At 43.2% G+C, this 25,020-nt stretch overlaps 1 protein-coding gene across 6 annotated transcripts in view; it reads right to left on the reverse strand.

Annotated features, from left to right (window-relative positions):
- Window positions 1-25,020, reverse strand: part of inpp4b (inositol polyphosphate-4-phosphatase type II B) — a 367,851-nt gene that overhangs the window by 55,068 nt on the left and 287,763 nt on the right. For all 6 annotated transcript variants that reach the window (XM_072678528.1, XM_072678527.1, XM_072678526.1 and 3 more), the window contains one exon: window positions 2,411-2,594. In XM_072678528.1, the coding sequence (XP_072534629.1) occupies window positions 2,411-2,594 (184 nt within the window). The remainder of the gene's footprint in view (window positions 1-2,410; window positions 2,595-25,020) is intronic.

The following is a 25,020-nucleotide window of genomic DNA, read 5'->3' on the forward strand; positions in this document are numbered from 1 at the left end:
CCTATACCAGTTTAATATTTCCCACACTCAAGCTCACGAAGGTCAACGGAAGCAGACACACCTACAGCATTTAACAAGATCACGCAATCAAATGTTTAATCTCTCTGCCTCTGCTGCCCTCTGTCTCTGTCTCTGTCCCCAAACACACACACAGACATACACGCTGAGATTTCAATCAGGCCCTGCTGGCTGCGGCTGCGGCAGCTGGGTGGGCTCCCGTCTCTAATCAACGCGGAGAGGAGCAGTGACAGAGAGAATGTACCAATTAAGGCAGCTGATTGGCTGCTATTCCGCTGAGGCAAAAACAATCTCAGCGCAGCAGATTGCACACTGACAGCACCAGATGTAATTCATTAATTGGGCTGATAAAACACCAAAGCCTCCAATCTGGCAACCCTGCGCACCCTGCCTTTGTTGGTTTTGGCGTGGGAAAGACACACACTGATAGCCATTTGTCAAGGCCTGTGTGACCACTCGACTCTTCCTAATCCAGACATGACTGAAGAAGCTGCTGATGAATCAAATTGAGACATTACAGCATCATTTACTCTCTACGCCGATTACTGTGCTATCTGGCATGGGTTACGGAGACAAATTCTACAGAGCAGGCCTTCAGGAGACGTACACGGACCTGGGAAATGGGGGTGCTGAGGAAGCTGCCTTAGAGTCGCTCCTGGCTGGAAGTTTTGGGATGGTGGACCCATAATCAGTTTAGAAGGTGCTTCAAATGGTTCTTTGAGCGAAGCCACAGAAGATGATGTAAAAGCATGAAGCGCATTTTATAGGTCGAAAGAAGCTTCTTTAGACCTTTGAAAGGTTCTTTATACTCACACATTTCACACACATTGGAATGGTTATTTAGACAAAGCCATTAAAGAACTGCATTCATTTCCATAAAGAAACATGTTTGGAAACCAGATGTGTGAGCATAAACCTTTCAAAGGTCTAAAGAACATCAAGTGAAGGTTCTTTAGACTTTTAAAAGGTTCTGTACACTCACTCATCTAACAAAGACAGCATGGTTCCTTGAGCAATGCCATAGAAGAACCACTTTTGGTTCCATAACCAGATGTGTGAGCACATGGGACTTTTAAAACATCTTCTGAACCTTTAGACATTTGAACGATTCTTTACACGCATCTCACACAAATAGAATAGTTCCCTGAATGATGCCATAGAAGAACCACTTTTGGTTCTATAAGAACCATGTTATGTTTGTAATAGAGATGTGAGAGTGTGAAGAACCTTTTAAAGGTTTAAAGAACCTTTACCTCAAGTGAAGGTTCTTTGGACATTTAAAAGGTTATTTACACTCACTCATCTCACAAAGATGGAATGGTTCTTTAAGTAATGCCATTGAAGAACCACTTTTGGTTCCATAACCAGATGTTTGAGCACATGGGACTTTTAAAACATCTGCTGAACCTTTACACTTCTTTAGACATTTGAAATATTGCAATATATTATGGTAATGGGCATCTCACACAAATAGGATGGTTCCTTGAGCAATGTCATACAAGAACCACTTGTTGTTCCATAAGAACCATGTGATGTGCGTGTGAGTGTGAAGAACCTTTTGAAGGTTTAAAGAACCTTTATGTCAAGTGAAGGTTCTTTAGACCTTCTAAAGGTTCTTCACACTCACCTGTCTCACACAAACGGAATGGATCTTTGAGCAATGTCATAGAAGAACCACTTTTGGTTCCATAAAGAACCATGTCTGCAAAAGAGATACAGTATGTGAATGCAAACTGGTTCCTCAGACCTTTAAATGGTCTCTGTTACAAATATGGTTCTTTACTGAATCAAAAGTGGATCGTCTATGCCATCACTCAAGGACGTTTCTGTGGCATGACATGAAGGGTTAAGGGTTTATTGAGCACCTATGAGGTATGTAGAACCCAGAAAATGAGCAGAACAACAACACTGCTTCTGCCGAAGTGGGCAGTGTGTGTAGATATTGCAGTTAAAGCAGCCAGCTAGATATACGGAGATAGGCACACCTGCAGTGGAGCGCAGATATATAGATAGATGGATATCTCTCCTTGTGAACCCTTCACCATACCATCATACCGCCGTGTGCTTGTCAAGCTGTCAAAACCCGTCAAAAAGTCCCAGCAGTTAGTGTCAGTTCATGACATCTGTCAAATGAAAAGTTTTCTTTTGCACGTTCCCATGTTGCCGGTGTCACGGCCTTCTATCAGCGGTTAGATTGATCTTAACCCACTTGTTAGGTCTCAGGGTAACGTCATGAAGACACAGCAAGTCACAAACATCTTCAACTGGTTTTCTTATCGAATATTTGATGAGGAATACTTGACAAACTGCACCGTCTTCATGGAGGAGCGCTGACAAAGTGATCTGCAGTCTAATCAGTCTTCAAGCATGCAAGCTGACGCACAGGCCTCACCTTCTCAGCCAGGCTCTTGAGCGCATCCCGTAGACTATGGCTGGAGCGCTGCTGTGCGGCCAGCAGTAGACGATCAGCCAGTCCGGAGATGAGGGGCTGCAGCTGTGCCACTGTGCTCAGGATCTCCCTGGCCTTGGCTGTGTGCTCTGGAGAGTAGTAGATGCACTGGTACGCTGTACTGTAGCTGTGGAGGAGACAAAGAAAGAGAGGGTGAATGGATATTGCCCTCTCCAGGAGAAAGTGGGTAATTGTGAGAACTGTGAGGAACCCTGTGAATTCTGAACTAATGTTACCTCGGGTTACCCCAGGTCACCACGTTTCACTCTGCAGGAAATGCTAACACAGGATAGATAAATTAATTTTACTCTGCTCGGCTCAGCTTTTCTTCTTTCTCTGCTTGACAGTTTTGAATATATATATATTTTTGTAGTGTAACCATGGAAAAGGGTGTAGCATAACTATAGAAATGGGTGTAAAAGAACTATGAAAATTGGTATAGCGTAACAACATAAATGGATGTAGCATAAATTTGAAAGTGCGTGTAGCACAAACTTGGAATTGGGTGTAGTGTAACTATGGACAGGGGTTTCGTAAAACCATGGAAATGGGTGTAGCACAACCATAGAAATGGGTGTAGTGTAACCCTGATAATGGGTGTAGCATAATCATGGAAATAGGTGTAGCATAACCATGGAAATAGGTGTAAAAGAACTATGGAAATTGGTATAGCATGACTACAGAAATAGGTTTAACATAACTATGAAAGTGAGTGTAGCACAATCATGGAATTGGGTGGAATGTAACCATGGAAATGGGTGTAGCACAACCATAGAAATGGGTGTAGCATAACCATGGAAATGAGTGTAGCATAACCATGGAAATGGGTGCAGCGCAACCATGGAAAAGAGTGTAAAAGAACTTTGGAAAATGGTATAGCATAACTACAGAAATGGGTGTAGCATTAATATGGACATGAGAACTGGGTAACAATTGAAATGTGTGTAGTATATGCATGGACGTGAAAGTGTAATGTAACCATAGAAGTGGGTGTAGTGGAGGCATAAACATGGGTGTAGCAAAGTCATGGTAATGGGGGTAGTGTAGGCATGGAAATTAGTGTAGCACAACCGTGAAAGTGGGTGTAGGATGTAACCTTGGAAATGGGTGTAGCCTAATAATGGAAATGAGTGTAGTGTAAGCATGGAAATGGGTGTAGTGTAAGCATGGAAATGGGTGTAGTGTAAACATGGGAATAGGTGTAGTGTAACCATGGAAATGAGTGTAGTGTAAACATGGGAAAGAGTGTAGTGTAAGCATGGGAATGGGTGTAGCATAATCATGGAAATGGGTGTAGTGTAAGCATGAAAATGAGTATAGTGTAAGATTGGACATGAGTTTGGCATAGCCATGGTAATGGTTGTAGCACGACCAGGAAAATGACTGTAGTGTAACCATGGAAAAAAGAGTAGTGCAACAGTGGAAATGGGTGTAGTATAAACATGAAAATAAGTTTAGTATAACCATGGAAATGAGTGTAGTGTAAACATGGGAATGAGTGTAGTGTAAGCATGGGAATGGGTGTAGTGTAACCATGGAAATGGGTGTTTGCATGACTATGACAAAGAGTGTAGCATAACCATGAAATGGATGAATCGTAGACATGGGTGTAGCGAAAACCACAGAGACTAGTTTAGTCCACTAATGCACAGATCAGTGATGTAGTCCACTTGAGATGGACGTTTTCAATCAGTTTCTATCATCTGAATTATGACAGCTGATCGTCCATAGCTGAGGAAACTCCAATACATCTTCAGATATCTTCAAATCATGGCCAGTTCACATTTTCAGAGAACGGGTTGAGAACATCTTCAAAACATCAGTAAGGTCTTGTGGCATGTTCCTGGCATGCAGTGGTCAGTATCTACCAAAGGTGGTCCAAGGAAGGTCAACCAGTGAAACCCAAGTCTCAATGATGAGATCCATGGGAGGCCCGCCTTACAACTTACAGGACCTGCTCAAAGGATCTGCTGCTAACATCTTGGTGCCAGTGGAGTCCATGCCTCGACAGGTCAGACATGTTTTGAAAGCATGAGGGAGACCTTCCCAATAGCAAGCAAGGGGGTTTAATATTATGGCTGATTGGTGTACACTGATTGGTGGACCAATGTGCTAGTCTGGTCAGGTGTCAGTCTGACAGTTTGCTTTCTTATTACACATGAGTTCAGGGAGTTGCCCCTGGAGCACAAAGGCAATGAAGACGCAGGACGGAAAGGCCTGCCCAAGCTCAGAAAGCCCCTGGCCTCCATATTTTTGGCTAATTGGCTCTCTAGAGGATCACCACCCACTCTGACTCAGAGTTAATCAAACGTCTTGGGGTGTAGTATAAACATGAAAATAAGTTTAGTATAACCATGGAAATGAGTGTAGTGTAAACATGGGAATGAGTGTAGTGTAAGCATGGGAATGGGTGTAGTGTAACCATGGAAATGGGTGTTTGCATGACTATGACAAAGAGTGTAGCATAACCATGAAATGGATGAATCGTAGACATGGGTGTAGCGAAAACCACAGAGACTAGTTTAGTCCACTAATGCACAGATCAGTGATGTAGTCCACTTGAGATGGACGTTTTCAATCAGTTTCTATCATCTGAATTATGACAGCTGATAGGAAACTCCAATACATCTTCAGATATCTTCAAATCATGGCCAGTTCACATTTTCAGTTGCACAATATATTAAGTGTAATGATGTTAAACCGGAGCAGCCCTCAGATAAACGGTTCTCACACGCCTCACTGAGACTCATGAACTTCCAAACCATCTGCAGTTTAGCTAAAGACCGAGGAATGATTGCAATCACACAGAGAAGCCAGATTCTGTGTTACACTTTAGCTGACCTATGGAAGACAGAGTGGAATCGATACAGACTTGAAACTGCGATAATTTCATCTGATCAATAGACACCCACTGGCTCTCTGTTCTCTCCTGTATCAGCAGAGAGTACAAATTCATTTCGGCTTGTTCTGTGGGCAATCGATAACCCAAGTTACATAAAGGATGCATACGTTACGCGAGGGCGAGGCATACGCGCAATCAGTTCCCTCATCATTATCGGCGATGAGCAGGTCGATCGGCTTCGGTGCAGGAAATTCACAAATGATCAGCCTTTAAAGCTCATTGAAGGGCTCCTGAATGCAGAATTGCAGAGTGCTCAGTGTCTGCAGACTAAAAGAGTCCTACAGAGATTATTAATCAAATGCAGTGCCACGGGTTAATACTGTTTGTGCCGGCAACAATCCATCATCTCGGAAGTTGAAGCAGGCCCCATGTAAGTGGGGGGATGTTTCATCAGATTAGGTGACAGATTTATGCTAAAGGGTCAACAAGGGTCACAGCTCCTGTTAGCCACTGAGATGGCTACATGGTGGAGGTGAATTGTGCGATGCATTCATGCATGAATTCGGGCTGTCAGTCTAAATACAGGATAAAATACAAGAGGCTGAACATTTTTTTTTGCTGATTAATTATGATTATTAGTGATTAATTAATGCTAATTTATGAAGCTATTTGGATATCATGGCCATTCCAACTACAGATTGTTTAGTCTGGTTGTTTGTGCACCTTTCTTAAACATGGGGTACCACAGCAACCACCTGGCAACACACTAACAACCACTTGAGACATCATAGATTGGGAAACTTAAGCAACCACTCAGCAATCCCATGGCAACCACCTGAGACACCACAGCAATCGATTGGGATACTTTAGCAACCACTCAGCAATCCCATGGCAACCACCTGAGACACCACAGCAATCAATTGGGATAATTAAGCAACCACTCAGTAATCCCATGGCAACCACCTGAGACACCACAGCAATCAATTGGGATAATTAAGCAACCACTCAGCAATCCCATGGCAACCACATGGAATACCATAGCATATGCCTAGCAAAAACATTGCAAGAACTATGCAACTCCATAGCATCCATCTAGCAACCACTTGGGATTGGTCCATAGCACCCATCTAGAAACATCACAGGAACCACCTAAAAACACCATCACATTTTTATTAGAACTAAGAACACACTTTGTAGCCATGGTGCAGCAGTACAACAGAATTGAACCTCCTTATTTAACACATTCGAGGACGTGAACACACACGCCCAGAGCGGTGGGCAATGACCAGGGAGCCATTGGGGGTCAGGGGCCTTGCTCAAGGACACTTCATCCATGACTTTCGAGGCAGGAGAATGCACTGTTCCTTCACTCCCCCTGCCCTCATGTCCCTTCAGGTCCCAAGCAACCACCTAATAACTCCATAGCAACCAACTAGCAACTCCATAGCAACCACCACATCTACCATAGCAACCACCTAGCAAAAACACTAGTTTCCCACTAGTGTCCACATAGCAACTGATCTGACTGTTCTTAGTAAGCCCTTAACACAGTAGGTGTTAACACACTAAGGTCTAATCTTTGGTAATAGAAGTTTGTAATAACACTTTTGGCCCGCCAGAGGTCCATCAGTTTTTTAAGGGTTAGGTGCACGAATCAGTAATGCATTCAATACAGAGCCACATGAAAACACCAGATCTGGTGTTAAGTAGTTCCACAGGCAACTCTTGTACTTGCTGTTTTTTTTTTTTACCTGATCCTTTTTAATACTTGCTGACTACTTTTTTCTCAATTTGACAGCTGCCAGATTTTGTTCATGGCTGCCATTACTTCATGGGTTACATGGCAACTGTCCTGCACCTCGATGACTTATTCAGCAACTTCTATGAGACTATTAGGTAAGCTGCGTCGTTGGAAAAGTGCAGACGTGAAGTGCGGCCCTTGCAGTTTAAGAGATTAAGTTGCTGTGACATTCCGTGAGACTGGCTAGTCCTTACTGACACATTGGTTCAGCTGCATCTTCTACCTTCTACCACAGCCTGATTAGTTCCATCGGTTTTGAGCCTGCTTCTTCTGCCCAAATCTGAACCTTAAATATTAAAAGTATAAAAATATAAAAACCTCAAAACTGCTGTCAGATCAGGATAAACGGCAGTCTTCATCCTACGCCTTACCAGTAGCAAGAGAGCTGTATTGCAGAGTGGTTCTGTGTAGGCCTCGAGTATCATCCCGAGGCTGAGTGAAGATTAAGCTCCTGCTATACGGAAAGCCGCTAGTACTTCCAGCCTTCTCTAATAGAGCCGAGACTGCTTCAGCTTCTTTTTTGGAAATGGACATTGATTTATGACAGATATTCATAATGGAGAAGTGCATGCAGGGTACTGTAGAGCACAACTGAACCAATTTTACATACATCGATTACAGCCATAACATTAAAACCACAGAGAGGTGAATAACGTGAATAACATTGATTATATAGTTCCAGTGGCACCTGTCAAGAAGTGGGATCTACATGTCACTTCTTGATGTGAAGATGATGTGATGGAAGCATGAATAATGGGCAAGCTTAAGGATCCGAATGATTTCAACAAGGGCCAAGGTACAATGGCTGGGTGACGGGTTGAGAACATCTTCAAAACATCAGTAAGGTCTTGTGGCATGTTCCTGGCATGCAGTGGTCAGTATCTACCAAAGGTGGTCCAAGGAAGGTCAACCAGTGAAACCCAAATCTCAATGATGAGATCCATGGGAGGCCCGCCTTACAACTTACAGGACCTGCTCAAAGGATCTGCTGCTAACATCTTGGTGCCAGTGGAGTCCATGCCTCGACAGGTCAGACATGTTTTGAAAGCATGAGGGAGACCTTCCCAATAGCAAGCAAGGGGGTTTAATATTATGGCTGATTGGTGTACACTGATTGGTGGACCAATGTGCTGGTCTGGTCAGGTGTCAGTCTGACAGTTTGCTTTCTTATTACACATGAGTTCAGGGAGTTGCCCCTGGAGCACAAAGGCAATGAAGACGCAGGACGGAAAGGCCTGCCCAAGCTCAGAAAGCCCCTGGCCTCCATATTTTTGGCTAATTGGCTCTCTAGAGGATCACCACCCACTCTGACTCAGAGTTAATCAAACGTCTTTCTTAAACAGATCAGACAGACATAACCCACCCAAATAGAAAAGATACTGTGAGTTCCTACAATTGCAGAGCCATGGCCTCAATTTAAAAAGGGCAGCTAATCTTAATAACTTATTAGGTATTATAAATCATTTATTACGGTGGGCGTGTTGGAAATCTGCTGCAGAGATAGTATCGAGCACAGGTTTGACAGTGACGGATTAAGCAGCCGCAGTTTCTCACTAAATAACGACGCGTTCCGGTGACAAAACGTGCACAACAGGACGAAATGAAGTGAAGGGCTAAAATAGCCTGGCCAAGTACTTATTCCTGTGGGGAGACAAGGTGCAATGGAGTTATAAAAGGGACCTCATATGTGAAATGTCACCGCCGGCAAACACTTGTGTATTCATTAGCTAAAAAATGGCCCCTTGTTCCAGTTTCAGCAGAGCCTTTGAAAAATGCATGAGGCTTACTGGTTCAGACCAGTGGCACCATCTGCTGGGCCTTAACTCCCTTGCACTGCCATAATCGAGAAGCCTTGTTTGGGCGGTGAATCAGCAAAAAAAAAAAAAAAATGTTGTCTGAGCCTGAGGCCTGGTGATGTGGCTGATGATGGAACGGATGCAACACTTGAGACCCTCTAGTCATCAGCGAGCCAAGTCAAACCAAGTCCCAACGAAGGGTCTGATTAAATTATCCACAAGCACTCACAAAGCTTTCTAAGATCAGTTCCAAATCTCCAACACTAATTACATGGGACAGTCTTAGCAACTCAAAACAGCCTGCTGTAGCAGCCTAATTCCTGTATATAGACGGAATGATCTGTGGAATGAACGGTAGGTTTACATGGAACATGGAACAGTGTTTACATACTACATGTTCCCTCTATCTTCTGTGATGTAGGCTCTTCAAAGTCAACCTGAAAGCATCTCCTCAAGCTTTACCCTGAAGCCATTTGTCTAAGAGGAGACGGATCTGTCCCAGTTAGAATCAGGCCTATATGTAGTGGCATGCAAATATTTTATTTTATGTCCAGAGTACTAGGTAGCTGCTGAGAGGAGCCCATGGGTGCTGACTGTTGGCTGCTGAAGGTTTGAGGAGTCAGAGGTGTAGTCTGAAACGTGACAAATGCAGGAGGTATTCAGAGGCAGGAAATACAGAATCCAATGTTTGTAGAAAATACTGCCTGTCAGGTTCTGAGTGGCTCAGTGGCCTAATGCACTACCACTATGGCCCGGGGGGGCGCAAGTTGGATATCTGGATGGTCCGTTATAGATGCTCTGTAGAAGTTCAGCTAACATTTAACTAACTGAACTCTAAGTTGTAAATTATTGTCTATGGAATCTGACCCTACACCTAACCCTAACCTTAACCCTAACCTTAAATCTGACCCTAAAACTAAGAAATCCTAAAAGGTTATGGTTAAGGTTAAGGTTAAGGTTAAGGTTAAGGTTAGGCTTAGGCTTAGGCTTAGGGTTAAGGTTAAGGTTAAAGTTAAGGTTAAGGTTAAGGTTAAGGTTAAGGTTAAGGTTAGGCTTAGGCTTAGGCTTAGGGTTAAGGTTAGGGTTAAGGTTAGGGTTAATGTTAGGGTTAATGTTAGGTTTAAGGTTAGGGTCAGGGTTAAGGGTAAGGTTAGGGTTAGGGTTAATGTTAGAGTTAAGGTTAGGGTTAAGGTTAGGGTTAGGGTTAGGGTTAGGGTTAACGTTAAGGTAAGGGTTCTATCCAAAAGAGGATAATTTATATCCTTTATAACTTTACTTCAGTTATTTAATACACATTCAGCTGAATGTTTGCTGACCATTTATGATGCATCCACATAGGACTATCCATAAAAGTGGATTAGATTAGATTAGATAAAACTTTAGTCATTGAACATGTACAAGTGCAAGGCTGTGAAATGTAGTTTAGCATCTAACCAGAAGTGTAATAAAGCAACAAGTGCAGAATGTACAATAAATACAATATATACAGAATAGTCAGAGATATGGACAAATAACCGTACATGAGAATGTATGATATAGGTCTTGTACACTATTGTAAAATATACATTTTCTCTCTTTCTCTTTCTTTCTTGATGTTTTCCTTGCTCTCTCTCTCTCTCTCTCTCTCTCTCTCTCTTCTCACTTTCTGTCTCTTTATTATAGAGGTATTATTAACCAATAATATCGCTCATACTCCTCTCTGACACTCATGAAATATGCCACTCAGAGATTCGGTTCTTCTGCTCAAATGCTGTCTTCTATTACTGTGCCCAAATAATTCAACTCTTGGTTCCTCCATCCAAATCCATCTTTGTCTAGATGTGCAGACTTCAATCTTCAGGATTTTCTCTTTGCACACTTCCCATAAAAACCTAATGTGTGCAGTCTCCTCCTGATAGTAGATGCTGTTCTTTGACATTAATTGTGGTGAGAGATTCCTGTAGATCCAATGATTTGACATTTATGGGTTGTTGGAGACTTCTACACTCATCTGCAGGTATACTCTAGGGCCTGGTCTGGACATTACATTACATTACATTACATTTAAGGCATTTAGCAGACACTCTTATCCAGAACGACTTACAAAAGTGCTTTGCTATTTACCCAAGAAAAACCTCAGCTAGTTAGAATAGAGTAATAGTTCAAAGATACCTCTAAGTTTAGACATTACTAAGCACAAGTCAATAAGGTGACCATAGTACTCTATTCGCTATTCGTCCAAGTATTCTCTGAGGAGGTGGGTCTTCAGTCTGGGTTTGAGGACAGCGAGCGTTGGACTCTGCTGTTCACCCAGGGGAACTTCGTTCCACCACTTCGGTGCAGGACAGAAAAATGTCTGGACGCTTGTCTTCCGTGGATTTTGAGGGATGGTGGGTCGAGCCGAGCCGTACTTGAAGCTGGAAAGGCTCTTGGTCCAGATCAGATTTTTGACCATTGCCATCAAGTACGGAGGGGCTGGTCCAGTTTTGGCTTTGTAGACCAGCGTCAGGGTTCTGAATCTGATGTGGGCAGCAGCTACAGGAAGCCAGTGAAGAGAGAACGCAGCAGTGGAGAGACATGGCTGAATTTAGGAACATTGAAGACGGCCGGTGCCGCTGCATTCTGGATAAGCTGCAGGGGTCTGATGGTGCACAGAGGGAGACCAGCCAAGAGGAGAGCTGCAGTAGTCAAGTCTTGAAGTGACGAGAGACTGAACGAGCACCTGGGCGACTCTCTAGAGAGGAAGGGTCGAAGCCTAATTTGCTTGGGAAAGAGAAATCACACTCTCACAGTCTTTTAAAACCTCTTTTTAGGTTTATCTGCACCTACAACTCTTATTTGAAGGCTCTGGATCTTTGGATCTGGCCATTATGGCGATCTTCACCACTCACTTCAGACAGTGTGTGTTTGCCTCCTTTTTAGATGTTATTTAACACTGTGCTGCTAAAGTCCTGGAGCTCCCCAGCTTTTATATCCGGTAAAGTCGCTGCCATCACCTCTGACTACTCCTCTTTTCTTTTAGCACATTTGCATCTTTTTTTCAGCAAGACAAGTTTAATGTTTAGGGCTATTTTTAGATGCTACTGTTATACTACGCAACCAGAGATTGTGCTTTCTCCTTCCCAAGCAAATTAGGCCCCCCTTCCCAGGAAGGGTCCCACCACCCCATGGCAGCGGATGCCGTGGTCGTCCTTTACCTCTATTGCAGCAGAAAGGTAAATGCCTCTTGCGGGTCTTCATAAATCATCAATGGGAATGAGTGATGACAGTAAAGAGAGGAAAGGAAACGCGAGGCCCCACAGTGTAATTAAGCTCACGTCTCCGGTGTACCTCTAATTAACAGACGAGAGAGAGAGAGAGAGAGAGAGAGAGAGAGAGAGAGAGAGAGAGAGAGAGAGAGAGAAGTAATGAAGTGCTTTCCTCAGTTCACCACTGAGCGAACTGCACAGACTTAATCACTGAAGCAAAGCCGTTGCTTAACTCTGCCCCAGCGCTGCACTGGTGATGCTGAAACTCACAGCAGCTCAGAGCAGCTCCTGCCTCATCCTACAGACACTCGCCCTGCAGGACACACCCCTGTCCCACATACACACATACACACACCCCTGCACACACAAGCCCATAGTTTCAGGAAGAGAGAGAGAGAGAGAGAGAGAGAGACAGAGACAGAGACAGAGAGACAGAGAATGAGGTAGAGGTAGAGGTAAAGGTGGAGAGAGAAAGAAAAAGAAAGAGAGAGACAGAGAGAGAGAGAGAGAGAGAGAGATAGAGAGAAACAGAGAGAGAGAGAGAGAGAGAGAGAGAGAGAGACAGAGAGAGAGAGAGAGAGAGAGAGACGGAGAGACAGAGAGAGAAACAGAGAGAGAAACAGAGAGAGAGAGAGAGAGAGAGAGAGAGAGAGAGAGAGAGAGAGAGAGAGAGAGAGAGAGAGAGACAGAGACGGAGACACAGAGAGAGAAACAGAGACAGATTAGAGACAGATAGAGAACAAGGTAGAGGTAGAGGTAAAGGTGGAGACGGTAGAGAGAGAGAGAGAGAGAGAGAGAGAGGGAGAGAGAGAGAGAGAGAACAGAAAGAGAAAGAGAAAGAGAGAACATAAAGAGAGAGGTAGAGAGAGAGGTAGAGAGGGAGAGAGAGAGCGTGCAGAAAGAGAGAGGTAAAGAGAGAGAGAGAGAGAGAGAGAGAGAGAGAGACAGAGAGATAGAGAACAAGATAGAGTTGGAAGTAAAGGTGGAGACGGGAGAAAGAGAGAGAAAGAGACAGACACACACAGGGGCTGAAGGGGGAACCTCTAGCACTAGCTCCATCTCATGATCTGCTAGCCGGGTCTCCTCTTTATCAGGCCTGTTTTTTCTAGTAGTTGTAAAGAAGATGGTAAGTGAGTAAACTCTCTCTATCTCTCAGCCTGTCTGGCTGTCTGTGTGTCTGGCTGTCTGCCTGGCTGTCCGGCTCTGCTGGGGAATCAACAGTTCAGTCACAGATTGCTCTGTGGTAAGAAAAGCCCTGATCAGCACACCAGCTAATTACAGCAGCGCTTTTCAAACCAGTCCTTTAGGCCTGTCAGAAAGTCTGCACTGCCGGTCTAACTTTGCTCCCAGTGTACTGAAACAGGTATTCAGTATTCGCGATTGCTTGGTTCAGCTGGGATGGAGCAACACTGTGGGCCATCTGGGGAGCTCTGAGAACTCAGTCGAGAACCACAGAGTTATGAAATCCATGTAAAAAAAGAGAGAGAGAGAGAGATATCATCACATAGGCAACGGATTGTGTCCTACAGGAGGTCCCCAACCCTGAGATGAGGACCGAGATGCAACACCAAGGGAAATAAAGTACAATCCACACACTGCTGCCAAGGTTCTCAAAGCTCATTAGACCACAGAAGATGTGCTGAAAACCTGTAAACACCACTGCATACACACCCTCACACACACTCACTTCCTCATTTTCTCTTCCTGTGCACAGGGCCGGCCCAAGCCTTTATGGGGCCATAAGCAGATATTAATTTGGGGGCCCCCATTCCACCTTCTCTTGACTTGTGAACTGCTTAGTGATATTTTAGCTCCTATCTAAGATACCACAGCAACCACCTTGGAACCCCTAATCAACCATCTGAGATAACACTACTTACTAACTGCTGTGCCACACCCTAGCAACAATCTAAAATATCATTGCAACCACCTGGCAATAGCTTACAATACTCTAACAACCATCTAGAGTACAATAGCAAAGCCCTAGCAACCATCTGAGGTACCACACCTTGGTCTTCCAAGGTGGTTGCTATGGCATCTTAGCTAAGTGCTAAGTGTTGCCAAGTGGCTTATGTCGACTGATTCCTAGAGGGTTGTTAGAGTACTGTAATCATTGCCAGGTGGTTGCAATGATATTTTAGATTGTTGCTAGGGCGTGGCACAGCAGTTAGTTAGTAGTGTTTCCCCAAGGTGGTTGCTGAGGTATCTTAGATAGGAGTTAAAATATATCACTAAGCAGTTCACAAGTCAAGAGGTTCATAGAGTGTTGATAATTAGTTGCTGTTGTTTTGGAGGTGGTTGGAAGAGTGTCTCTGGTTTATGCTAGGGTGTTCCAGATGGTGCCAAAGGTATTGTTACGTGGTTCCTATGCTAACCATGGCGGTTGCTAGGGTGTGACTAGGTACTTGCTAAGGTATCCCTGAGGGTTGGATGGGCTTCGGATGTTGCAATACGGTACTGGAGATGATTGCTATTGCTAGGTGGTTATAATGGTCTCTTTGATGCTTGCTAAGGTGATGCTTGGGTTTTGCTTGGTGGTTGCTGTGGTGTACCTTGTATTAAAAAGTGTGCACAAACCTTTGCAAAACCTTCAACCAGGAGTTGGTTGATGTCGGATAACCACTCTGTACAACTGTGCTGTGCACAAAAGCATCTCCGAATGCACAGCACATGTCAAATCTAAAGATGGATGGGCTACAAAGGCAGAAGACCATGTCAAGTGCTTAGTGAGCATCTAACAAAACAACCATGTTAGAAGCTGCACAATCGCTAATAACACAACCATGAGGCAGTTTAGCTGAACTTCAGCTAACATGTTCCCTCGTTTCACTCCAGACGGAAGACTAAAGCTCAGAGTATCACTCTCGCTGTCTGACGACAGACACTTATCAGTGTCTGCGGAGAAGTGCTTAATGATTCAAAGTGGCTGTTAAAAGATAGATTAGTCCAGTCCAGCCACTGGAGCCCTGCCTACCTGTTTCAATTAAAGGCAAATAAAGAGAGAAATAAAAGGCCTTCCAGGCATTCGCAGGAGCAGTGATAGGGGCCTTAATGAGAGCTAAATGCCTGTGCTGAGGCCGAGAACAGGGCCGGCAGGAGCCTCTATATGGATATTGATTGGTTTTTCACTCAGCCTCCTATTGAAGCCACTGCAGTAGAGTATTACACGGCGGTGGCGATGGACGAAGGGGAAGATTACAGTGTCCACCTCTGACATTTGGAATCAGCCGAGTGGTCCCTGTCCTCGCTTCTTTTCTTCCCTTACTCGCACAGGGCTCTGGAGAACAAAGAGTGACGGGCCTTTCATTGTGCCCTCTGCAGAACCTCTTCTTTCGGCCTCCTTTTCATCCCTTCTCGCCCGTCCAGTGCTCCTTTGATGAATTAACGTCGCATTGAGCGCTCGAGTTTCACAGGTCGTTGTTCGGTCGGCTTTTAATCAAATACGATGGTCAGAGTCTCATCAGACAGAGGCAGCATGGATGAGAGATAGGGAAGAATGGGGAAAGGTGTGCGTGTATTAGATTAGACCGTCTCCGCATTTACACAGCTTAATAAAATCCCCCTGTATTGCTAGGGTGCTGCTAGATCATAGTTATGGTTCCGATGCTGAATCGAGGCCATTGCCAGGTGGTCGCTATGGTATTTTGCCAAGTTGTTTCTAGGCTTGGTAGCTGCAACATGGTTAGAGTAAGGTAAAGTGTAAAGGTGAAGTGGGTGCTATGGTGTTGCTAAGCAGTTTATATGCCAGGTGTCGACAGTTGTTGTTCTGTTAGGTGGTTGCTATGAGATCTCTGATGGTTGCTAGGGATTTACTATGGCCAGATATTTGGTAGTGTAGTTAGGTAGAGAAAGAGGAGAATAGAGGAAGGTGTGTGTGTACTGCTAGGGTTTTGCTAGATCATATCTATAGTATTGCTGGTGGTTCCTATGTTGTTTCTAGGCTTTTGCCAGGTGGTTGCTATGCTGTGTTCCATGGTGGGTGCTATGGTATCTCATGTAAGTGCTAGAGTGTTGCTAAGCAGTTCGTATGTCAGATGACTCCTAGGATGCTGATTTGTGGCTGCGGTGGTACTGAAGGTGTTGGTAGGATGTCATTAGGTGGTCTCTATGAAATCTCTGATGGTTGCTAGGGAGTTGCTATGGCATGCCAAAAAGTTGTTAAATGTACCATAGGTTAAAGACAGAGGAGAAAAGAGGAATGTGTGTGTGTGTGTGTGTGTACTGCAACGGTTTTGCTAGGTCATAGGTATAACGTTTTCGGGGTCTCCTATGCTGTTTCTAGGCTATTGCCAGGTGGTTGCTATGGTATTTTGCCAGGTGTTGCATGGCAGGATGTCATTAGGTGGCCTCTATGAAATCTCTGATGGTTGCTAGGGAGTTGCTATGGCATGCCAGATATAGACAGTTAGACAGTTAGAGATGTATGTCTCTAGAGGCATGTGTGCGTGTGTGTGTGTGTGTGTATGTACTGCTAGGATGTAACTAGATCATAGTCATGGTATTTTCTGTGTCTCCTATACTGTTTCTAGGTTATTGCTATGGTATTTTGCCAGGTTGCTGCAATGGTATGGCATGGCAGCTGCTAAAGTGTTCCAAGATGCTATGGATGCTAAGGGCTATTATGAGTGTTGCTAAGCAGCTCATATATCAGGTGACTCCTAGGGAGCTAATTTGGGGTTGTGGTGGTACTGAAGGCGTTTGGTGTGATGTTGTTCGTTGTTGTGGTTACTATAAAATCTCTGATGGTTGCTAGGGATGTGCTATGGCATTTCAGATGCTTGTTAGCGTATTGTTTGGTAGACATAGGGGAGAACAGAGAAAAGTGTGCGTGTATTAGCTGAGATTGTCCGGGTGGGCCCTGATCCAACGAAAGAAACGTTTAGAGTGTTTCTTAGTGAATAAATCACACCCTAGTTTATTTATTTATTTATTTTTTTTAAAGAAAGAAATCGCTTTCCGTAAAACAGTAGAGCACACGCAGTAAGTTAACAAGCAACGCCATTAAAATAATAATGACAGTGCAGCGGGGTGGCCGACCACAAAAGCATTAAAATGGATTTGATTTCTGACAGACATGCCATTTGATTTTAGTCAGGAGTTGGAAGCTCGCTGAGGCTTTCTTGGCTAGCGAGGCAGAAAATTGGAAACTTTAAGCTACAGTGAGTCATTAGCTAAGTCAAATATGAAACAAAGCCCTGGCCGTATCTGCCCGGATTAGTCCACGGTGTAATCTCTCTTTCTGCGAAATTGATTTCACTTCAGTGAACCTGAAAAAATACGCTCCGTCTTATCAGTGGGCCGCAAGGCCGATAAACTGACCATCTTCTTTTAAGCCCGTCGCTCGCGCACTTACAGCTGAAAGCTGTTCGAAGGCGTTACATTTCTCAGGTGAAAGTTTTAGACAGTGGGAACTTTACAGCAGTACTGCACCGAATTTACTCGATTACGGTTTGCAATTCCACACTAATACAACATGTGCCGACACAATTACGGCTGTTAGTCAAATTCATTTAGGCTGTGTTTATGCAATAAACTTAATTTGTGCTGAAATTATGAAGAGGGTGGCATGTGTACAGCTCCAGAGGCCTAGGTTTATGGATTTTGTGGATTTATCACTCCGGTCTCCTCCCATGTGTGTGGGGGTTTCCTCCAGGTACTCAAGTTTGTTCCGACCTCCCAAAAACACACATGATCGGTAAACTATGCTAACTAGTCTATACGAAATTGAAAGTGATTGTGAGTGTGTACGCTGGTATGCTGTGATAAAATCATTGGCAGATAAAGGCTTTAAAAAAGTGTTGGGATCAGACAGGTGATTTGACCAATACGGTGGTGCAACCGTCTAGGCACTGGCCTATCATCAGCACATTCAGCTGTACAGTAATGTTATAGTAGCGACAGTTCCAAAAGATGGTGGCTTTATGGAACGAGGGAGTCCTGGTTAGCGGATGGGAACTGGAAATGACTAAACTGGGGAGAAAATTGCCAAATTACCAAATACTTAGAATACCAAATTACCAAATACTAGAGGCCCTGATTCTTTAGGTGACGATGCCCTACTGTGCTAAGATAGAGGCATTTTAGTCATTTTACACTTTGCACTTGTAACCATACAGAAATAAATGGGATGATCCAAGTAAATGTGGATATAGACTATAAGGACAAAAGTATTAGGACACCTGCTATTTCCTTGTTTCTTCCAAAATCAAAGGTTTTGTTGAAGTGATTCTTCAACAACGTCTCTACCGTCCAGGGAAGAAGGCTTTCTACTAGATTAGGGAGGTGCATTTCTGTGAGGATTTGATTGTATTCAGCAACAAGAGCATTAGTGAGGTCAGGATGTTGGATGATCACCACCTCATCTCATCCCAAAACAGCTTCCCAACTCATCCTATGCCCCCCTGCTCCACGGCTCAATGCTGGCAGGCTTTATACCCCTCTATCCCCATTATTATTTAATTTATTTAAAATGTATTCTTTTCAAACTTCTACCGATGTGGCCTCGCTGAACTGCCGACACACTTGGAGGAAAGCATCGGGTCCCCGGCTCCGCCACACCAACCAACAGATGCCTGTGCCACCCAACATCGCTTCAAGAGTGATGAGGGGAACGAGTGCCATCTACCTACTAAGAGAGAGCATGAGAGCTTGAGAGCCCCGGGCCATAATGGAAGCTTATTAGACCACTGAGCCACTCAAAGCCCCAGCATATTATTTTTCTATGCCATATTATTTCAGTATTCCTTATGAAATATTATAGAAAGCACAGTTCTGTTATTGCTAAAAATTGTGCAGTCTGTACAGTTTTGAAAATCTTACCTTCCAGGGAGATATTATTCTAATATTGATCGATGTTTACATCCTGCACATCTGCATTCATTTGCGTTAGCATCTGATATGATTCAGGCTCTTCAGTTTCCATTAGCAAACACACAGTGTTCAGTCCAGCTCTTACGCTCTTCCTCATGCTTTGATATTCTTGCCGGTTATATGTTGTCCAATCTGTCATTGACTGATTTTCCAACATCGCTTCCTTCTGATCTAAGCGCAAACGACTTCAAAGTTTCAGGCTGAATGCGCGCGTCGACAGAAGGCGGAGAGGAAGGCAGTTCAGCATGAGTCATCAGGCTAACAGGACATGGTGGCCTGCAAAGAGTTGGAAAAATTAGGCCCTTTCTTCTGCATGATTTAAACACTTCACTTCACATCAGTTCACTACATGAAGTACTCCAAGGTCCCAATTTGGCTTTGCAACTTGGAGAGAGAGGACCAGTACCTAGAAGAACTGTGCAGATTTTCCATAATTGCCTACAAAAGATACCAGTTTCTAAGCTCTTGTAAGCACATTTCAATTGCAACTGAATTGCAATGAAGGTCCTCAACCGCTAAGCACAATACAGAGCATCTGAGACTGTCTTACGTCCAACGCAGTAGAACATAATGGAACCCGATGAGTTAACACAATGCGAAGTGCAACCCCTAATAGGATACACTGTATTCCAAATGTTTGTGGACACCTTTACTAATGAATGCATTCAGCTTCTTCAAGTGGCACCCATTACTGGCACAGATGTGCAAATGCACACACACACACACACAGAGCTTGTCTAGTCCCTGTAGAGAAGTACTGCCAATAGAATAGGAATCCAGAGCAGATAAACACGAACCTACTGGCACCATGCTGCCTCATAATGCCAGGTGTGGGATAGAGGGGTATAAAGCCCCACCAGCATCGAGCTGTGGAGCAGTGGAAGAACGGTGCTCTCTAGAATGATAGTTGGTGCTTCACCCAATACTTTTGAGTTAGAGAGTTGGGGTGAGATGGGGCGGTGCTCATCATCCAACATCCTGACCTCACTGATGCTATTATCACTGAATGCTCCAAAATCTAGTGAAAAGCCTTCAGTAGAGACAGGGACTGAAAAGAAACACTGCTGTTCGCTGGTTCGACATCGTCTCCACTGGTTTTGGTGAATGGTGGGGAGCCAGGCAGAAAGATGGGAGATGTTTAATTAAATGTCTCTGATGTCAGAGTGAGAGCGAGAAAGAGAGAGAGAGAGAGAGCAGTAAGGAGTGAAGGAGAGAGACAGTAGCAGACGGAGAATCAGTAATTGAATCACAGAGTGTGGATTCAATCAAGAGCGACGCAGCATGTCAATAGAGACTCTGGGGCAATGGGACCACACACAGGCATCTGTTCAACACACACAACACACACACAGAGTTAGAGAGCGAGAGAGAATGCAGCAGCATGTCACTACCCAAATGACAGTGAGTAACACCCCCAATCTGCAACCGACACGCCTGCTATTAACCCCACCCCAGCAAAGCCCAATAGTACTGAGACTGGCATAGTTCTGCAAGTCAGTGGAAACAAGTATTTCATCACGGAATCTGGACACAACTGCCAGATTCACATAATGGCAAAGGTCATGATTTTTATGCGTTAAATGGACAAAAGTTTTTGGACACCTGCTCACATTGGTTCTCTCAATATCAAGGTTATTAAACACATAATAGTTGATCCTGCTTTTGTTGGATTGACTGTCTCTAATGTCCAGGAAAGAATGATTCCTACTAGGAGCACTGCTGTGAGGATTTGATTGCATTCAGCCACAAGAGCATTAGTGAGGTCAGGATGTTTGATGATGAATACCACAATGATCATCACAAACTCCCCAAATCATTCCCAAAAGTATTGGATGGAGCTTCATCATCCATAACTCCAGAGAACACAGTTCCACTGCTCCACAGCTCAATGCTGGGGGGCTTTGTACCCCTCTAGCCCACACCTGGTATTAGGCAGCATGGTGCCAATAAGTTTATATATATTTATCTGTTTCAGAGAGTCCTATTCTATTGGCAATATTTCTCTACAGGGATGTGACAAGCTGTGTGTGTGTGCGCATTTGTGCATCTGTCAATAATAGGTGTAACTTAAATTATCTGAAGGCATTTTTAAGAAGGGGTGTCCACAAACATTTGGACACTGTGTATTTACATATATAATTTTATTAAATATTTTTTCACTTTAATTTTTTAGATCATCACTCAAACTGCAACAGAATTATTATTATTATAAACTGTTATTATTATTACTATAAACTATTATTATTATTATATTTTATTGTTATGATTAATAATACTATTTTTTTATGTTTTGCATAATGTTAAAAAGTTAAAAAAGAGAGAAAAAGTAAAAGACAAAGTAAAGTGAGGTGGAGAGAAACGGCCTGGCTGAAGATGAAGGAGAAGATGGAGAGACTTCTTCAAACCTCCAGGTGATGAAGATTATCCACTCCCAGTCAAACAGCAGCCGTCACTTTCCACACTGCCATGGCAACTGCGCACCAGTTTCCCCTGGCTCTTACTAAAGTAAACACCAATTACTCCCCGTAATGAAGACGAAGGCAATAACGCTTCTGCTAACTCAGCTATGCTCAGGAGTCTTGCTGTGACATGGCTTTCCCGCGTCATGGTGAAGATATCCCAGGCAGAAGGTCGGCCTCAGTGCCGTCTTAATATGCTGCATATTTCAGAGAGCATCATGACAACGTGGGTTGTGATGTCTGGAATACGTTGGATTTTGGTTACTTAACATCACAAACTAATTTTCCAGATAATCAGATAAGATTTATCAGTGTTGGTGGCCAGCTGGTAAAGCAGAGTAGAAGAAAATCATTATCAATTATCATTATCAATACTATCATTCTATTGTCTTAAAAATCACTCATGAAAACAATAATCTAATAAAAACGGAAGTGTGAAACCAATCATCTGTCTTTTCTACTGTTCTAGTTCAATTATCCGAGTTATTATTAAACATTTCGATCTGATTGTTCTTGATTTGCTTGAGTCGACCAGGTGAAAATGTGATCACAAAAATAGTCAAAAATATATATTCATTATTAATTAAATTACTATACTACTAAGCCTACAAATACTGCTACTACCACTACTAATGCTACTAGGCCTACTAGTACTACTACTCTTACAGCTACCACTACTGCTATTATCACTACCACTACTAATGCTACTAGGCCTACCACAACTACTGCCACTGCTGCTGTTGTGAAAACAAAGAAAGTGTGTGACGGAGTATCGGAGAACCAAATATACATATAAACTAGTCGTTCCAAAACAAAGAATTTGATTCGGGTCGTTTGCTTCCAGCTCTTTGACAAAGAACCTGTCTAATTTTGGAAATGTTTCCTGTTTTAGGATTAAAACTTGTTTCGGAGCCAAACTGGGAAAATACTTGTCTCTAAAACACGAGGAAGAGGTGCTCATTCCCCCCTACGAGGTCTTTCTCATCACTGACATCAACACAAAAGACCTGGCCAGAGATATGAAGTTTAAAGTCGTATACGACCTCAAAAATGACGGTACTAAAAGTGCTCTGAACTGCAAAAAAATTGCTGTTAGTTCAGAGGATCAGCAGTGGAGCCATCTGTCTTAGCAATACTTTAGCTGGTCATGAAAAGACTGATCATAGATTAGAGGTCATTGAAAGGAAGCATCCGATTCAGTGGTCAGTTCTGATCATCTGTTCATCTTTAATAAATGCTGCATTTTACTGATTTGCAGAGTCCTGGTGTTGCACTGCGTTAGTTATGCTGAGATGCTGATGTTTGTGCTCATCTCAGAGCCTCACTGTACACCACCTGCTTCTAAATGTGTGAAATATCATATTTGCTATTAATATAGGGACAGACATTAAGTATTTTTGTTAATATACTGATTTCATTTTCATGCTTTACTTCGAGAGGAGCTAGACAACTACCACCTGCTTTTAATGCTACTAGGCCTACTAGTACTACTACTACTACTGCTATTACCACTACCACTACTATTACTGGTACTGTTTCTAGGCCTACAAATTCTACTACTACCACCTCTACGAATGCTAGTAGGCAGACAACTGCTACTACTACTAGGCCTACTACTACTACTACAGCTACTACTACTGCTATTACCTCTACCACTACTATTACTGTTATTACTAGTAGTACTGTTGCTACAACCACTAGGACTACGGATTCTACTACTACTGTTATTACTACTAGGCCTTCTACTACTACTAGTACTACTACTACTCTTACAGCTACTATTGCTATTATCACTATCACTACTAATGCTACTAGGCCTACTTCCACTACTGCCACTGCTGCTGCTGCTACTACTAGGCCTATGAATACTACTACTACTGTTAATACTACTAGGCCTTCTACTACTACTACAACTGCTACCAATGCTATTACCACTACCACTACTATTACTGGTACTGTTGCTAGGCCTACAAATTCTACTACTACCACTACGGATGCTAATAGGCATACAATTGCTACTACTACTAGGCCTACTACTACTACTACAGCTATTACCACTACCACTACTATTACTGGTACTACTAGTAGTACTGTGGGTACTACCACTAAGACTACAAATACTACTACTACCACTACTAATGCTACTAGGCCTACTAGTACTACTACTACTACTATAACTACTGCAACTGCTATTACCACTACCACTATTATTACTGGTACTACTACTAGTATTGTTGCTACTAACACTAAAGCCTACAAATACTACTACTACTAATGCTACTAGGCCTACTAGTACTACTACTACTGCTGCTATTACCACTACCACTACTATTACTGGTACTGTTTCTAGGCCTACAAATACTACTACTACCACCTCTACGAATGCTAGTAGGCAGACAACTGCTACTACTACCAGGCCTACTACTATTACTACAGGTACTATTACAGCTATTACCTCTACCACTACTATTACTGTTACTAATAGTAGTACTGTTGCTACTACCACTAGGACTACAGATTCTACTACTACTGTTAATACTACTAGGCCTTCTACTACTAGTACTACTACTACTACTACTAGGCCTTCTACAACTGTTGCTGTTACTACCCCTAGGCCTAGAACTACTACTGTTGCTAATACTTCTTACTACTACTGCTTCTACTACTACAACTAGGTCTATTAATACTACTACCATTGCTGCTGCTGCTACTGGTGCTAATACTTACTACGTCTGTTATTATTGCTGGTGCTGTTACTACTGCTACTTCTATTACTGCTACTGCAACTGCAAAATGTGCAGGCGTGTATCAGAATGCAGATGTGTGAAAGGAAATACTACAGATTATCATTCAGAATCTCATTAATTACACATTTTTACAAGTCAGTGGAAGACTGAACAGACGAGGTGATTTAGCACGAACTCTGCTGCCAACTGTGGATTTTCATTTTCAGCAGTAAACACAGATGTCCTGAAAACGTGGCTGTTCTGAGCCGACTACAGATAAATAGATGTTCTTAGAAAATGTAAATACGCAGCTGCAGAGAAGCTGGATTTACTGCTTGTGTCTGCGTCAAATTTTCATCAGCGCTAGTCGTGACCGCGGATTTGCCTCCAGAGCTCAATTATCCCTCAATCTGAAAATCTGCGTCGAGACAAACAACAATTTCACTCAAGCCAGTTGTTTTTGTCACTGTATGAAATCAGAGTGATTCTTCTTCGGGTTGTGTAACGCCAGGTGAGGGGCTCGTGTGAGTGCGGGGACGGGACAGGGGTCTGGCGAGCAATGTGGGGAAGCAGAACACCTGAATTTTTGGTCTGTGTGTGTTTGGCTCTTCAGCTAAAGTTCAATGTTCTCCAATGTTCTCACCCATACATGCTGTTGTAGAGTATTCCCCCTCCATTCACACTAATCTAGAATGTTCTCCTTTATAAACACAGTTCTAGCAAATGCTCCATATTGACCTTGTTCCAGAATGTTCTCCCTCCACTCACAATTATCTGGAATGCTCTCCCCATTCACACTATTCTAGACTGTCCATTCTACACTCACACTCAT

The sequence above is a fragment of the Salminus brasiliensis genome, chromosome 4 (genome assembly GCF_030463535.1).
Source record: "Salminus brasiliensis chromosome 4, fSalBra1.hap2, whole genome shotgun sequence".
Lineage (NCBI taxonomy): Eukaryota > Metazoa > Chordata > Actinopteri > Characiformes > Bryconidae > Salminus > Salminus brasiliensis.